This window comes from Pseudorasbora parva, chromosome 23 (assembly GCF_024679245.1).
Source record: "Pseudorasbora parva isolate DD20220531a chromosome 23, ASM2467924v1, whole genome shotgun sequence".
In the NCBI taxonomy this organism is placed as follows: domain Eukaryota; kingdom Metazoa; phylum Chordata; class Actinopteri; order Cypriniformes; family Gobionidae; genus Pseudorasbora; species Pseudorasbora parva.
The window spans coordinates 20,012,240-20,030,569 of record NC_090194.1 but is presented as its reverse complement, the minus strand read 5'-3'; the positions used below and the strand labels follow the sequence as shown (position 1 = coordinate 20,030,569).

At 38.6% G+C, this 18,330-nt stretch overlaps 2 protein-coding genes across 2 annotated transcripts in view; both read right to left on the bottom strand.

Moving 5' to 3' along the window:
- Positions 1 to 4,600: 4,600 nt before the first annotated feature.
- On the bottom strand, positions 4,601 to 11,196 carry LOC137063173 (uncharacterized). The gene is made up of 2 exons (XM_067434242.1): positions 11,180 to 11,196; positions 4,601 to 7,112 (listed from the first exon to the last, which is right to left on the bottom strand). The coding sequence occupies exons 1-2, from the start codon at positions 11,194 to 11,196 to the stop codon at positions 4,601 to 4,603; spliced, it is 2,529 nt and encodes an 842-aa protein (XP_067290343.1).
- Positions 11,197 to 14,200: 3,004 nt separating this feature from the next.
- The window catches only part of auh (AU RNA binding protein/enoyl-CoA hydratase), a 40,994-nt gene continuing 36,864 nt past the window's right edge, over positions 14,201 to 18,330 (bottom strand). The window contains exons 9-10 of the mRNA XM_067433509.1: positions 15,350 to 15,397; positions 14,201 to 15,002 (exon numbers count right to left, since the gene is read on the bottom strand). Of these exons, the coding sequence (XP_067289610.1) occupies positions 14,925 to 15,002; positions 15,350 to 15,397 (126 nt within the window). The 3' untranslated portion in view covers positions 14,201 to 14,924. The remainder of the gene's footprint in view (positions 15,003 to 15,349; positions 15,398 to 18,330) is intronic.

Here is an 18,330-nt window from a genome sequence, read left to right as displayed (position 1 = left end):
AAAAGTTTTTATTTCTCTAATTAACTGTGCTTACAAGTTTTGTTTCTCTGAGAAATTTTGCATTTGCTCGCAATATTGCGTTCCTATGAAAAACATTGTGTTCACTCACATTTGTTCCTCCTATGAGTTCGCTTGCAAAAGTATCGTATTTCTCAGAGAAATTCTGCATTCACTCGCAAAAATATTGTTAGTCCAAGAAACATTGTTCGCTTACAAAAAATTTCCGTTCCTCCAAGAAACTGTTTGCCCGCAAAAGTGTTTTGTTTCTCAGAGAAATTGTGTGCTCACTCAAGTTTTGTGTTCCCCTGGAAAATTTTGCATTCACAGTAATACTGATTTCTACCAAAAAAATTGGTTCGCTCAAAATGTTTGCTTTCCTCCAAAAAACCACATTCTCTTGTAAAAGTATATTTTCTCTGAGAAACTTTGCATTCACTTACAATAATATTGTTTTTCTGAAAAGCGTTACGTTCACTCACAAATTGTTTGTGTTCCTCCAAGAAACTGTTCAACACAAAAGTGTTTCTCAGAAAAACATTACGCTCATTCGCAAAAGTATAAAACTTCCCTTGAGAAATGTTGCATTTTCTTGCAAAAGTTGTTTCTCCAAATGTTTTGCAGAGCAAATTCAAAAACATTGAAATGTAATTATTTTTAATCCATCTCATTTCAACCACCAAATCATTGAGTCCTTTAAAGGGTTAGTTCACCAAAAAATGAAAATTATTTCATTAATTACTCACCCTCACGTCGTTGGACACCCGTAACACCTTCGTTCATCTTCGGAACACAAATGAAGATATTTTTGTTGAAAGCTGATGGCTGAGAAAGGCTTCAGAAAGGCCTCCATTGGCTTTCAGTACATTCCCACTCACAAGACCCATAAAGGCACTAAAGACGACATTACAAAGTCCATCTCACTACAGTGGCTGTACAATCATTTTACCAAGTGACTAGAATAGTTATTGTGCGCAAAAAAAAATCTAAATAATGACTTTATCCGCCAAGATATTGTCTTCCGTGTAGGACTCGGACGTGAACTCACCTGGAACTCAAGCGATAGCGGCGCTCCTCCTCTTCCGGGTCATGTATTCGAGCGTTGGAGCCGCGTCATATTCTCGCGTAAAAGTCACTAACTTTTTATTTATTATTTTGTTTTTTGTGCGCACAATAACTATTTTCGTCGCATTGTAAAATAATTGTACAGCCACTGTAGTGAGATGGACTTTGTAGCGACGTCTTTAGTGCCTTTATGGGTCTTGTGAGTGGGTCAGTGGAAATGTACTGAATGCCACTGGAGGCCTTTCTGAAGCCTTTCTCAGCCATCAGCTTTCAACAAAAATATCTTCATTTGTGTTCCGAAGATGAACGAAGGTCTCGCGGGTGTCCAACGACATGAGAGTGAGTAATTAATTAAATCATTTTCATTTTTGGGTTAAACTAACCCTTTAATTGGCTCCATAACATTGTCTCTAATACTACAGTATAAGAGCCACTCTCAAATAGATACATTTCATGAGAAAGTTCATTTTGAAAGGGACAGTACTAAAATAATTTTTATTCATATTAATTTTTCAATTAGGCCAAAAGTACAAAAAACGTTTGCATAAATCTGCATCTGTAAATGTTTACCCAATTACAAAACACTAGATACAATACTATCACTAAGTTCAAAATATGTTTTTGATATTTGTGTAAATCTGCAACTGAAAAAAATGACCCCTGACATTTTTCTTTCCAAACATGTTTATGCCAGCTCAGTGCAAAGAAGACGGCATCGAGTAAATGTCACTGCATCGCACCACATTATTTATAGTATACTTAAGCTTTGAGCCGAGAATATTTTCAGCCAAAAAAACTAAAACAAAACCTGTTATAATTAATGCAACACTGTAAGGCAAATGTTTATGCTGTCATACACAAGTTTAGCACACAAATTGCAGTGCCATCTCATGCTGATTCTGCTCTCAAGCAGAATAAATATATTACACATCTACATGCTGTAACACATACAACTAAATGCCACATTATGTGGTTAATTTTACAAATGTAGAGTCTAGACTCTAGAATGAGATGTAAATGTAGTCAAATAACAGTTATACATTCCTCCCTCAATTATATAATGTTTTTCACAGTACACATTGTGTCAAAGAAGAATACAAGCTGAGTCAATGAGGACATTACAAATGCTGCATCTGCAAAGTACATCTGAGATGTTTTTTTCATATACACGTGCCAATGAAGTTTCAACTTGACAGTTGAGATTAATAAACACAACAGTCACATTACACTTACCAAACACCAAGTGGTTACAGAAAAAAAATGGGTCAACTACATATAGTAGTCTTAGATTCAAGAGCAAATCTGGGACACTAAATCAGAGCAAACACTGCAGTATGCAGCAAGACACCTTTAGCATGAGGTTTGAAATAACCTCATGCTCACATCAATATTCAATAAAATACCCTGTTCGCTTATTCCACTGGTATCCTAAAGGCCCATTCACACCAAGAAGGATAACTATTTCGAGTCCACACTATTGTTCTGTTTATTATAAGCGTCCTGCAGGTGTCATCTGTCACTTTATGCTCAAGCTCTTTACTGGTTTGGCTGGTTACACTTCGTCAGCTATAAACATTTCTGATTCCAATGGCGATATTGTTTCATTTTGTTGTTATCATCATAGTTGTGGTGTGGACTCTGCTATTCTTTTATATTTTGAATGATTTTTATTATCATGGTTATAGTTACCATCCTTGGAGTGAACAGGCATAAACGCTACTTTTCCATTTTTGTGCAAAAAGAGCTTTATTCAAATGTTGCAATAAATAATTACAGGTTTTTTAGTGTTTCAAGTTACTTGAATGGACAAGCACAGGATTCTTTTTTTAAGCACTACCTTTGAAAACATGCACTGTAAAACTGAGCTAACACAAATTAAACAAATTAGTTTAATCAACTGAACTTTTATGAGTATTTAGACCTTTTTCTTCTTTTGAGTTCTCAAAACGGGCACATTTTAAGTAATCTGAATTGTTTCATTGCTTTGAGTTTTATGAACTTGTTTCTTTTAATTTAGACAAACTTACATTTAACTGAAACTGGGCTGGGATTTTGATTTCCCAGCATGCTTTGCCACGACATTAAAAGAGGACAAAAATGCCAAAATTAAGTGTTTTTATTATGGTTTTTTGTACAAGATTAACATTAAGTGGGAGATTTAGTAGTGTTTAATGTTTTGCTATGCTATTTTAGAAAAGTTTCTGTTTTGGGTTTGTAGGGAGCATGAGTTTAGAATGAGAACAGATACAGTATGTTACAGTTTTATATTACTGTCCTCATTCAGCGATTGCTATGCTACTGCTACAACATTTATTGAATTAGCTAGTTAGTGTAGTTTCCACTACAAAAAATGTGAGATAACATGATATGTTAAATTGTAAAAGTTAAATGTATGACTTAGCTTACTCAAATATTTCAAGTTTAGAGCTATTAAAATGTCTGATTACAAAATAAAGTAAATAAATAATGCTGAAAACAACAGTTCACAACAACAAACTATAAGCCCTTGAAATTCATTGACAAGCCCTTGTTTTCATTTTATTGTGCCCATTACCTGATTAACCTAGTTGTATGTTAATCAGACTTTAGCAGTTTAACAATGCACTATCATGATAAAATGCACCCAATGCATCAACTTATGCAAACACTTAATGTAAAACATCCTATTGGTGTGCAGTTTTTTCGCAATGTTTGCTGGTAAATTAGCTGTACTTCTATTCAACACACTTACTTTGAAGCAGGCGTTGGTTGAATGTGTGATCTGATGACATAACATAACGTTTCTGGGCCAAATTGCGTGGAAAATGTATGGCAATTTAAAAAAATGGCAAGAATTCACTTGATTTTGGGTTTAATTTTGAGATCGCAATTTATTTATTTTATTTTATTCGACATTTACCTTGACAAATGCAGGTCTCCAATTGAAAATGTTCTAGTGACTGATCATCTAAATTTTTCAGTTGGCTGAATTAAATTTCTGTGAATTAAAGGTGCCCTGGAATGATTTGAAACAATATGTTAAATTATTCTCTGATATCTACATAGAAGGTATGTGGCTTATATAAGGGCAAAAATTGTCCAGATACAGTTTTACAGGTCCATTTACAACCCTATAAATTGTCCCTAGGATGTAATGCTTTGCCTTTGTTTTTGCCTTATTTGGAAGGGTCATGAATATTAATGTTGAGCTCTGCTCTAATTGGCTTATTTCTGCAGCTCACAGCAGTTCAGCGAAGCGTCTCATGAGTCCTGACTAAACACAGACCGACTGAATGACACTTTAAGCAGAAAATCTCAAATGGAGATTGATAAAATACAGCCTACTTGTTTATTGGTGTTTTCAGATCATCAGAGCTTTTCTGTGAAAAAAAAAAAAAAAACTTTTATAATACATCTGTGATGCTAACATACACCCATTTCTAATGGGTGAAGCCTTGGCCTGGAAGAGAGGTCGTCAGGTGGTCCCCAACCTTCACTAGGTGTTTCGACCCCTAACCACAACACCCTCCAGTTGGCGGGTCTGCAGTGACTGGCCAGGTCACTGCCCCTCTCCTCCAGGCTTCCAGCTTTTGTCCTCTCTCTTGTGCCAGAGCCAACAAGAGGCTCTTTCTGACGCTTCCCCCAGCCTACGGACGGCTGCTTTCCTCAAGTGGCCTCTCAGTCCAACCTTCGTCAACAGATTCCACACCGATTGAGCTGGGAATCCTCGACATCCGACTTCCACCGTCATCAGCCATGTTGTCCACCCCTTGTCCCGGCTGTCTAGGACAAGTTGCTGGTACTTGGCTCTTTTCCTCTCTGCAGCTTCCTCACAGCCCTCCTCCCACGGCACCGTCAACTCCACCAGGATGATCTTCTTTCCCTCCGGAGACCACATGATGATATCTGGCCTTAAAGTTGTGGACAGTACCGCCTTGGGGAACTGGAGTTTCTTCCCGAGATCAACCTCTATTTCCCATCTCTGGGCTGACTGCAGAAGATTCTGCCTGGCTAGGCTGTGTGAGACAGGTCTTTGGCCCTCTTTCACAAAGGCGATGGTGTTCAGCAGTGGTCTTACTTTGGCTGGTTGTTTCTTCCTCCTTTCTTGCTCCAAGATGTCTGCGAGCACTGCCAACACCTTGTCATGGCGCCACCTGTATCTCCCCTGCGTCAATGCGATCTTACACCCTGCCAGAATGTGTGCCATTGTTCCTTTCCCACCACACAACCCGCACAGTGGGTCCTCCCTCATTCCCCACCTGTGCAAATTGACTGGGGTTGGTAAGGTATCATACACTGCTCTTAGTAGAAAGGATATACGGAAGGGCTCCAGCCGCCACAGCTCACTCCATGTGATTGCTCTCTTGGGGAGGTTCCACCTCGTCCAGGCACCTTGAGTCACAAGCTCGATGGATTTTGCTCTCCTCCCTTCTTCCTCGAGGCTTCGGACTTCATCCTGGATCATGGTTCTCTTCTCCCTAGGGGTGGACTTTGACCACTGCTGAAACTGTGCTGTTCCTAAACCCTGTCTTCCAGTGCAAGGGTTTCCTATGATCTCTTTGGTCCTAAGAGAACATTCTGCCTGGTTAATTGCCACGCTGGCAGCCCACTTCCGTCCAGATCTTGTACTAACTCCTGCTTCCCTGGTGAATTTGTCTTGAGAGTCCCTATATGTCAGGGACAGTCTGCATTTAGCGACTTTAAACTCTTCCACCACTGATGACAGGGGAAGCTGGAGCTGGCCCGACCTTATATAGAGCCCCACGGATGTAAAACTCGGCGGTATTCCCAACCATCTTCTAAGGTGCTTGTTGAACTTCCTCTCCATTTCTTCAACAGTTGATAGGGGCACCTTATATACAGTGAGAAGCCACATGAGTCTCGGGAGCAGGCCATGTTGGTAGATCCAGCACTTATATTTCCCAGGCAGGCCAGACTTATCTATCTTCTTCAGCCATTCTTCAACTTGTTTTCCAGTGCTGGAGATGCTGTTTTTATCTGAAAGGGAATCATCAAACCACTTTCCAAGACATCTAATTGGGTTCCCTTGTATGTTCGGGATCTCTTCCCCTTGAACAAGTAGCTTGAACCTTCCAGTGATTTTGCCCTTTTGGATCACCATGCTCCTTGATTTCTTGGGCTTAAAGACCATCTTTGCCCAATTGGCCATGCGATCCAGTTCTGCCAGGACCCATCTTGCCTGCACATGGGTTGGTGTTATCACGGTAAGATCATCCATAAATGCCCTGATTACTGGCTGCTGACATCCAGCTGCAGTCTTTGGCCCCCTTGACTTTGTACTCGCTGCAGAGATGATCAGATTCATTCCCATGATAAACAAGATGGGAGAGATTGTGCATCCTGTCACTATCCCCTTCTCCACTGGCTGCCACTTTGTTGTAAACTTGGCAGATTGGAATCGTAGCTTGATGTCTCTCATGTAACTGGTGATCAGTCCCTGGATGTTGTGTGGGATGTGGTAGTAGTCCAAAGCTACTTGGATTAAGTTATGGGGAATAGAACCATATGCATTTGCAAAGTCAAGCCAGACAACTGTTAGGCTGCCTTTCTTCTCCTTTGCTTCTTGAATGAGTTGGCTGAGGACCCCTGTATGCTCCAAGCACCCGGAGAACCCTTCAACACCGCCCTTCTGGATAGAGGTGTTAATATATCCATTCTGGGTCATGTAAGCGCTCATTCTCTTCGCAAGCACAGCAAAGAAAATCTTTCCCTCCACACTAAGCAGGGAGATAGTTCGGAACTGACTGATCTGTGTAGATCCCTGCTCTTTGGGCACAAAGCACCCTTCCGCCCTTCTCCAGCTTGTTGGAATGGTTCCCTTGGACCAAATTACCCGCATAAGCTTCCACAGCCTTCGGAGGAGATTAGGGCATTTTTTGTATACTTTGTACGGTATACCACTGGGACCTGGAGCCGAAGATGATCTTGCATGCTTGACTACCTCCTGAATCTCTCTCCATGATGGACACTCTGTACTGAGGTATATGGACGGTGGGTCGATGTTAGTAAGGCCATGATTTTCTTCTAGGGTTTCATCTCTTGTGGGGTCACTGAATGCATATTGCACATATACTATCCGGTGTTATACCTAAACATGTCCAATCTGGCAACCATATGCATGCAAGGTCTCTCTCTCGCGTGGATGATCTGAAAACACCAATAAACAAGTAAACTGCATTTCAGCAATCTCCATTTAAGATGTTCTGCTTAAAGTGTCGTTCAGTCTAAATTTTAAACTTGTCTTTTTTTCGTCAACGATATTGCATGTTTATATAACGTTAGTCACAATGTAGGCTACGCAGTGACTGTGATGTACTCTGAAATACAGGCATGCATCATACATCATAAGCCTACTTCAGTTCTAAAAAATATATATAATTTATAAATTTTACAAAATGAATAGCGTAGTTTTAAATGATATGGTCGAAAAGGTGATGTTTGCTAGAAGGATTGAGTGAACGATTTGTAAGCAACGTATAAATAATATTACCCTTTGTCATTAGACACACTATTTAGTTTTGTATGGTACTTGGTGTTTCCTATTGTTACTGTACTAGCCTCTTGCGTTATCTAGACAATGCTGTCTCTCTAAGAAACTTTCAATTTAATCAGAAATTGTATAAAACAGTCAATAAGTGGATAAATCACTACTTACCCCTTTCTTCAGTTTAAGACGCTGAGCGAAGCTTCCTTGAAATGGGCCAAACAAACGAAGGATCTTGAATTAAATTGTTGTGGTATCCGATTATAATAAACCTCAACTATGACTGTTGACATATGAAAAGTCCTCACGTCCCCTGCACAGCCTGAACATGACGTGTCATGAGAGCCGTTTTTGCTATCCTCAAGTGTCTTTGTTTACCTGCAGTCCCGATGATTTGGCTCTGTCAGTTCCGCCTGACAATGAACATGTTTGGACAGATGCAAATGTTGGGGGCGTGCATATAAATGATCCCCAACGCTTGCGTCACGGTTGGGTTTATGTTGAGAAGCACTTCTTTTTCCGTGGTGTTTTTCATGCACAACATTTACATAAGAAGTAGGAGGCAATGGTGTTTGAGACTCACAGTATGTCCATGTACTGAACTCTTATTATTTCACTATGGCAAGGTTAATTACATTTTTCATTCTATGGCACCTTTAAATTGCATCAATTCACAGAATTTCAATTTGGCCAACTGAAAAATGTAGATGTAATCAGTCACTATGCTGTAGCCTATATTATGGTTTATGTGAATATTGTTTTAAGTTCACTTAAAAAGTTATCTTATTTAAAGCTAAATGTTGTTTGTTAAAAGCTGTAATGTTGAATGTCTATAAATAATGTAACAAAAAAAAAAAAGAAAAGAAAAAAAATGTAGACATTAGAGACATTTTTTCCCAATTTTAACAGTTTTTTCTTATATTTAAATTTGAATCACACATTTGTAGCCTGTGTACCAGCAGGAACTAAACTGGAGGTTTAAAAGCATTTGACTGTCGGGTGCCCAGCCTTTGCAGTTGTATGATCTGAGATCTATCATCAGCAGCGAGCCCACTGCACATTCTTGTGGCTGACACAGGTGTGAAGCTACAGACCATTTCATGGGGGGTGAATATAATGAGGAACTGATCGCTGGAGCGCATGTGAAGACATGCTATGTCTTAACCCATTGGAATAAAGGCTCCATTGAGCACACAGGAATGCAGTCTGAAGCCGCCTAAGATGTGGATGTGGTTCAAATTCCTCAGCCACCACCACATGCTGCAATGCTGACATCAAAGAATAAACATGCTAGAAAAGAAGACTTTGGGACAAAAATCCCAAAAGCTTTTGAATACCAAAGTATGCGTGTAATTTACTCCTCAACATCTTTGCTCTACCAATAAAATAGGAGTGGAAATAATTAACAAATAATTAACTTAAGTATTCTTTCAGGATGATGTTAAGGTTTTTTAACACATCAAGTTATTCTTGTTTGCTCAAGTATAAAAGGAAAATGGTAACCAGTTTAACAACATTAACATGAACTAACAATAAAAAGTAATACTAAAAAATTTAAGTTAGAGGTCCCGTTCTTCGCGATTCCATCTTTCAAACTTTAGTTAGTGTGTAATGTTGCTGTTAGAGCATAAATAATACCTGTAAAATTATAAGTTCAATGCCAAGCGAGATATTTTATTTATCAGAAGTTCCCTTTCAAAGCCTACAGCGAACAGCCGGTTTGGACCATAGACAGTAAAAGAAATGGACACAGCGATCCCATAGACTTCAACAGCGGAAAATGAGGCCAATTAGAAGCACTCACTTCCTGATGGCTGAGCGAACTGCGCAGACTCAGACCGAGCTTGACGACGTAGATGTGATGTGAGCAACCTGTCTGACAGTTGTAGGTCTTCTAGTAGTTGTGGAAAGTAAAATCTGAATCAATCAATCAATCAATCAATCAATCAATCAATCAATCAATCAATCAATCAATCGACTTTATTTATATAGCGCTTTTACAATCACGATTGTGTCAAAGCAGCTTCACAGTGTCAAACAGGATAATATTGCGACAAAATTAGATTTGGCTGTACAGTCGTTCTGGAGTAAACAGTGATGTCATCAGCTTATTTTACTTTATCATATAGCGACAATGTTGGCAGATCAGTATTATAGTTTATAGAATTAAATAAGACCTAATTCATACATTTTATTTGTATAATAAGTTGAATAACTTTATCATATTTTTAGTGTCCCCAACTGAGCAAGCCAAGCCAAAGGCGACAGTGGCAAGGAACCAAAACTCCATCAGGGCATGATGGAGAAAAATAAACCTTGGGAGAAACCAGACTCAGTCGGGGTGCCAGTTCTCCTCTGGCCTATTAACACAAGGTGTAAGATTATTATTCTGGCAACCCCACAGGTCAGAAATCATATTAAATTGGAATATTCAAAATTTCAGGGTATCACGGAAGAGACAGATTTATTTAGGATGGGGCGTTGATTACACAAGAGTCTGAATACATGAAAGATCGGAATTATTGCGCCGAAGACGGGTTTTGAGCATGTCGTGCCAGTGAGGCAAAAGTTGAGAAAAGAATCACACTGTTTAAATATTTTCTCCCATTGCTTTTGGCTCACTATGGGCTTTTCCCCATTCTTCTCCCTTGACTTTATCACTTTATGTCTCCACGTCCCCCCCGACTGTCTCATAGACAGTAAAAGACAGTCTCCTCCTGTCTATATGGTAATTTCTCAACTGTGCGACAGTCGCGTTGGTTATGACGCAATTGTAAGCCTATTTTTACAAAAACAGCTTCAACGGAGCGATAGTGTAAGATACAAGGTAATGGAGCCTTTTATGTATTGTCGTGTTTCTTTAGAAATAAAAAATGGACAAATGGAGTCTTTAAACGCATCAGATGTAAAGTTATTCACTGTCAAAGTGACTCAAATCAGAACTCGTTACGTGTTAATGAAGGAGGGACTTCATCAGGAAATCATCAGGCCGTTTTTAGGACAGAGGAAACAGCGCTGTACAGATAAGTTAATTGTGTGAAAAATACAGTTTTTTTGCACGCGAAACATGAACTCATGTTATATTGCACACTGTAAACATAATCAAAGCTTCGAAAACACGCGAAGAACGGGACCTTTAATTTCAGCATTTAATAATAAATGATCAAAATTTGTATTTCTTAGTAATATCTAATTGACCTGAGCTAACATGAACTGACATGAAGTCTATACAAGTCTATACCCACCGGGTATCACTCATCTCCACTACAAATAGAAAAAAGAGGCTACAATTTGCACAAGCTCACCAAAATTGGACAGTTGAAGACTGGAAAAATGTTGCCTGGTCTGATGAGTCTTGATTTGTGTTGAGACATTCAGATGGTAGAGCCAGAATTTGGCGTAAACAGAATGAGAACATGGATCCATCATGCCTTGTTACCACTGTACGGTGGTGGTGGTGTAATGGTGTGGGGGATGTTTTCTTGGCACACAGATATATATATAAATCAGCTAAAAATGTATCAAGAGCTCCTTTCTAAAATGATCAATGTGCTCAACAAAACAAAATCCATTTGAATTATGTTTAAAGGATTTGTTCACTTTAAAATGAAAATTCTCTGATATTTTACTCACCCATCTAAGATGTTCATCTCATCTAAGATGTTAATGTCTTTCTTTCTTCAGTCGAAAAGAAGAAAGAAAAAAAATTAGGAATTAAGTTTTTTTTTCTTTCTTCTTTTTTCAAAAAAAAAACATTCCAAGATTTTTCATTACATAACGGTTTTCAATAGCAACCAAAATGTTGAAGGTCCAAATCAATACAGCTTACAAAGGGCTTCAGGCCCATCATGATTACAGAATAGGAAAATTTAGTTAAACAATGGGTCATTTTCCAAAAAAATTGATTTCACAATCATATCGGAAAGGTCATGCTAAACGTAGGCGGAAGTACCGACCCCGTGTTTACAAAGCCCACATGCGAAGATTAATACAAACTCCCTGTAGCAACAACAAAAAAAAAACATTACAACAACATGTCAGACGATTTTGAAGTGGAGTGTTTTTTGGTAAAGGGTGTTTGTATTAGTGCTCACTTGTTTGCTTGGGGCGGTACTTCTGCAATCACTGCCGAGCCGCAGAGAAGCGCAAGATGAGCAATTTAGGTTAAAAAGTATGTTCATTTTTATAATTTCTCTTGAAAATGAACAACGTGTTTTGCTAGATTAGACCCTATTCCTCGTCTGGGATCATGCAGAGTCTTGAAGCCCTTCAGAGGCCTTTGAAACTGCACTGATTCGGACCTTCAACATTTTGGTTGCCATTGAAGTCTCTTATGTGAAGAAAAACCCTTAAATGTTTTCCTCAAAAAGACGTAATTTCTTTTTGACTGAAGAAAGAAAGACATGAACATCTTGGATGAGATGGGGGTAAGTAAAATATCAGAAATATCATATTTTTAATACAACAATGTTTACAAATCAGTAACGAATCGCTCAAAAGTCGAAATATTCCTGTTCATATATACATCTTCGTCTTGCTTCGAACATGACTGACAGACAGACTGAATTTCTGGCACCGCTTGCTCGACAACCACCATTTACTGTTTCTTTTTTGTGGTAATTATTCTTCTCACTGATTATGTGAGTGGTTACATATTCATAACTGTGACCACACAGTCTGTTTATAAAAGCGCTCGATTCAATCAACAATCCTCATATTACACGTTTAAAAAAATATTACATAATTAATCTATATTAATGTGGCTGAACAAGCTAAAAATTTCACTGGACATTGTGAAGCAGAGCGGTAATTTCCCGTCTCATTCATAAATTCATATTTGGTTGAAAACTACACAAACATGATCTGTTTTCTTTCTTTTTTTTAAACAAAGAAACAGCTAAGAAGATATAATGAAGAGCATTGTCCTTTACAGCCTGACTGGACAAAACAATGTGGATGCGAATTGACTATTAAGCACTTTGCAAAACCATGCAGCAACAGAATTATATATATATATATATATATCAAATATATCTTAAATGTCAAAAATCCCCTTTTTGACATTTAAGCCTGCAGCAGCTATGCTTCTAATTAAATGAGAATACACATCCCAGGCTCATATGTGTACCAGCAGACGTGCTTTCCTTCTGTGTGTATATTAGATAAGCATTACATCACAGGGTTAATAATTCTCAGAATGCAGCAGTGGTGCTGGATGAAACAATCCCCCATGAGCCCCTGGGGTGGCGTTCCTGTTGGCTGACACAGCAGCTCTTGCAACAGTCTGGGTTTTTTCCTCTTTTGCCACTGAAGCTCAAATAACAAAGACTGTAAAACCAGCACTCCCCTTCATCAACAACTGTACTATTCTACAATAAAGGCAATTAACATTTTTTGAGCAGTAAACGAAGCCCCGAAGCGAAGTAAAACTTGTTTCTATAACACATGAACTTTGAAGGGTTTTAACTGCTTTAGCACTTCCTGTAAAATGATTGCAGCACTTCTGGGAATGAAAAAGCTGGGAAGCATGACTCACTTTCACTGTCAAAGTTACAGAACAATTGTGGAATTTAGGTAATAAATAATATTTATAGGGTTTAATTAAGTCCATCCAAAGTGACATTACGTCTTAATTCTACCAGTGGTTGTTTTTTTTGGAGCATGATAACCGTAGTAATTTTTTTTTAGGGGAAGCACACCATTTATTTGATAAAACCAGGACTTTTAAGTTATGATAAAAAGTCACAGCAATATTCTTTTTACAGCGTAATATGATGAAACATTATCAATGCTGGAAACAGTTGGGTTGCTTCATATTTCTGTGGAAACTGATACATTCTTCAGAATTCTTTAATGAATAGAAAGTTCAAATGTTCATTTATTTAAAACAGAAATCTTTTGCAACATTATAAAAGTCTTTATGGTCACTTGTGAACAATTTAACGCATCCTAGCTGAATAAAAGTTTAATTTTTTTTAGAACATACTGACCCATTTTGAACAGTAGTGCATAGATACTGTATATCATTTTCTTGTTATACATTTCCTTGCTTGCAATATTACCATGAATAAAGCTGTTTTTAGGCCAGTGATGACACATATTGTTTACAGCCAGATATCTAGCCCATGAAGAGCCGGATGTAGCTCTAAGATAACATGAGTAAACACTAAAGGCATTAGGGCAATGCTCACTGGAGGAAGTAAGATAATGTTTATACAAGTACTTGTTGGGATGATCTTGTTGTTGTTGTTTTTTATCTTAAAGGGAGGGGTCATGCATTGAGAAAGCAACTTTCCCTTGAGCTTTTGACATATAAAAGGTCATGGTAATATAAGATTATTCTGTAAGTTTCAGAGCTGAAAACTTCCTTGTTAGTCAAAGAAAAGCTTTTAAAGACACCAGGCCCAGAAAATGAGAGATCTCAGAATATGCCAACACTTGACGTCAGAATGTGGTGAAACGCCGCCTCTGCAGAAGAAGAGCAACGCCTACTTGACTATATAACTGCCTGCTTAGTCCCAAGTCCCGAAAGAGGGAGCAATAGGCTACTATTTCAAATGCAAATAGTTAGCCAATCACAGCAATGGGTGTTTACACTGGACCCGCACAGCAGACACGCCCCTTAAAACAGAGCGTTCAGAGCCGAGGCCAAAATCAGGGTAGGAAAAATGCCTTTTATTTATAAATTATGACAAGTTTTAATGTAAAAAGCATTCTAACAAGTGCACCCCGTGAAACATCATAAAACAAAAAACACAGTTCATGTCCCCATTATAGTTGTGTTGTTGATTTACGCCGAGTATGTATAAATTTTAATGCATAAATTACAAATTTCAGCACTTTTTCCTAATAGCTTAGCTTACAGTGGGCATTTCATTACAAAATAAACCTTGAAACAGATACTGAGAGAGAGAGTCAGTATCCTCAGGGCAAAAACTGAGTGGCTGTTGACTGGACTAATTATAAGCACACGTTTAAAATGAAAGCATAACAAGAATAATGCTTAATAACAGTGCTGATTCCTGGAATCAACCGACCCAACCTGCTTTTGTACTGCACACCCCTTGAACTGTCTTATGCTCATTTATAATAAATTTCGTTATAACAGATTATTTTCCATTTTGTGTTTGAACAAAGTCTCTTTACATTATGTAACAAACATACAACAGAAAGGAAAGAAGTTCATTATCACAAAGGACATACCATGCAAAAAGATGATGATCCACAGAAGATTTTCAGCTGAAATCCCTAGAGGTTTGTTTGACCATAGGCAGTGCTCCAAATATTTCAGGTATGCAACATTCTTTACGAGATATTCGACAATAGTGGAAGGCAGTTTAGAAGGCAGCTGCTTGATATTGGGTTCGCTAGGCCGGTGTCACTCGCCCTTATAGCAAGGAGGACGCTTTTCTTTGAACGCCAGCAAACCTTCCAGTCTGTCCTTGGTTGGGATCACCTAGGAGACAACAGAGTCGTATCAGTGGAACACTGAAGCTGTGCCGTCTTAAGAGCTAAATATAGTGGCTTTCTGAGTGATCTAGGCCAGCGTTCGCTCTCTGCATTATGTTAACACTTGAAATGGCTGATACACAGACTGATTATATGAAATTACAGCCATTCTCTTTATATAGCTACTACTTATACTACTACTACTGTTTTGCCTTTATTTATCATTGTCAAAACACATTTATCTTACGTACTGAAAACAAAGTGGGTTTTTACTTTGGAACCCAAAGGGTGTTCATATAACAAAACACTATTTTGATTCTCAGATTAATAGGAATTTTCATTATCTAAACATACCTGAGAATAACATGCCTCTTCAATAGCTAATCCTGTCTTTAAATCCACCTGGAAAAAAAAAAATCATCAACAACAACATCAGACACTAGTTTTGCATCATCTGTTTTTATTTGCAGAATTGTTTATGAACCACAACTACTGTGTTAGTCGTGAGAGTACTGATTCGACGTCGAGTGCCCACACAACACGCTTTCTTTTCTCCTTGTAGCCGTAGGAACAAACCATCCAATAAATGTGCAAGAGCTCCTCATGACAACACAGGAGAACAGAGACCAACTTTTGTATGTGACCTTGGCATTTCACAAAAACAGATTAATAAAAAAAAAAACTATATCTGAACTCCTCACAAGAAAAACAACCAATTTTTAAGTACATTTCCTTTGGCATTAGAGGCTCAATAGCTTAATTTCAACAATGACAGCTCTTCTAAAGAAGGTCAGATGAAAACAAGCTATTTTGCTTTCCAGTAAAGCATCTTCAATTATAAGGAATTGCATTTCTCCAAAATGATATTATTGTTATTGTTGCTTCTTGGATGTTTTGCAACACTTTCAAATTGAAATGTACATTTACATTTATGCATTTAGCAGGCGCTTTTATCCAAAGTGACTTACAACTGAGGAGTACAGGAAGCGATCCGTCATGAAAAAGTGCCTTAAATACTACGTTTTGGAGAGTAGACTAAGCTAGAATAGGGAGGGAATAGAGAATTTTTTTTTATTTTTTATGTTTTATATATGTCAAGATTAGGTGCTCATGGAAGAGTTGAGTAATTGTCAGGAATTCTGGCATCTGGGTGGAGGTGAGAAGATCATTCCAACAGCTGGGAACGGTGAAAGTAAATGTTCTGGAGAATTAGTGAGAAATGTCTAGTGAGTGACACTAACAGCACGTTCAGTTTTCTTAGAAACAGATTAACTTGAATCTGACAATGTTGTATTACGTTGGCTGTTGTACATATGGCAGCAGTTCGGAAAAATGATATGTCTAGTGGGTGGAATAAAATGTTAATTCTCTATTGTGTTTGAAGATAATATACCACTTACACTAAACGTGACTGATCGTGTTAAAAGCAAACGTGAGATAAAAACATTTGCTAGCAACCATGACACTTTAGCTTTTATCATGACTTGTGCTTCATGTGGCTCAATATGACGCATCTCCAGTGCAATGCTGTACCAGATGAGCTACCGAGCAAGTAGCCTAGAAATCCTGACGCACACTAACGGAAGCAAATCTAATTTGCCACGAGTGTAGTCTAGCAACTCTCAATAGACTTCTGAGCTGGAAAAACCAAACTCTGGTCAGGCCAATCATATCGTGTATAGAGTCGGTGGGCGGGCTTAACATAATGACAGCAGAATTGTCACGGTTCCGCGTGCTACTTGTAAACAAAGAAGCTGACGAATGGCTGTCTTTCGACTCAGCTTTGGCCGCGACTCTGGAAGACTTGGAGTTAAGCTTTTCTTTGAGAAAAAAAACAAAGAACGGCACTCAAATCATTCTTAAGAAGTGAAGAGTTCTTTGGAGTTTTGCCAACCGGCAAAAGTTTAATCTATCAACTAGCTCCGCTTCAGCTTGTAGCGCTATCCAGTTGCGTGCAGAGGGAGTTTGAAAGACAACCGTTTATCCCGCCCCTCGAATTGAGCCCTGTCAATGGTGAGTTCCCAGACCAAACATCTTGATGTGGGTCTGGCTTGTCAGGCTACCGAGCAAGTTTAGTATATCAGAAAAGCCATGCATAAGGAGCTGGTTGTGTGATACAAATATCAAAATGTTTTCGTTTACAAATGATGCACTATGGTAAAAGTGCAAAAGGTCATAACATATTACCGTGCGCTTCCTGGCACAACACTACGTCTTCATTAATGAATAATCTGCCTCTTTAATCATAATTTGTGTTAAAAAAAAAAAAAAAAAACGTTGGTTTATTACTGCCTCTAGTGTTAATTTCAGGTGTAAACTGCAGTGATTTTTATGTATATATGCGTTTTAGTTTTTGTTGGCCCTTTTCTTCTTTTAATGTCATCAACAGAAAAGATGAGGGCGTGCGGTGCTGACAGGCTGGCCTCTAGGGTAATGTCATGAAGCAGACTCTCTCTTTGGTAGCTCGGATGACAGCTGCACATGAATTCACGAACAACACACTTTTACTGGTAAGTACTGTATATACATGTTGAGAAATGAACTTGGGTAGTATTTGTAAATCTGTGGCATAATAGTTTATCTGTTCATATAGTGCCAAAAGTATTGGGGCCCACCTCCAAATGATTGAGTTCAGGTGTTCCAATCACTTCCATGGCCACAGGTGTATAAAACCAAGCACCTAGGCATGCAGACTTCTTCTACAAACATTTGTGACAGAATGGGTCGCTCTCAGGAGCTCAGTGAATTCAAGTGTGGTCCCGTGATAGGTTGTAACCTGTGCAATAAGTCCATTCATGAAATTTCCTCACTTCAAAATAGTGGTATTTTAACAACTTTTATTAGGCTATTAATCATCTGTTTGGCAACTAAGTTTAATATTCTCTTAATATTCAATGTTAAATCCCCGGGTGGATATAGCTACTTCCCTTTCCGCGCTTGGACGAGCCATGTGTGCAGCGCTGCCCGCACGTCTTTTAAAGTATACTACACAATGGATGCGCGCGCGTGACAATGTGCCACGCCGCTTAACGTCAACATACACGCTTCTTTCAATAGGATGTGAAATGGAAATAGCGATCTAAAATTTGGGGTGGCCAGTCAAACGTCAGGGGTGTCCAGTGGACCTTTAGAAGACCTTTGGGATGAATTAAGGCTAGCACACAATCCGCAAGAACAGAGAAAAACGGTCTCGTTCCCAGGGCTGCGTGGTTTTTTTTTAACGTCATTTTGTTCTTGCAGCCTTGGTTCGGGAGTTCTCGCAGCTTGTTCTCGTCACATCGCCTGAACAGAACTTTTTTCTTGAGGGTGTCCGAGAACTATTGTGTGATTGGTCA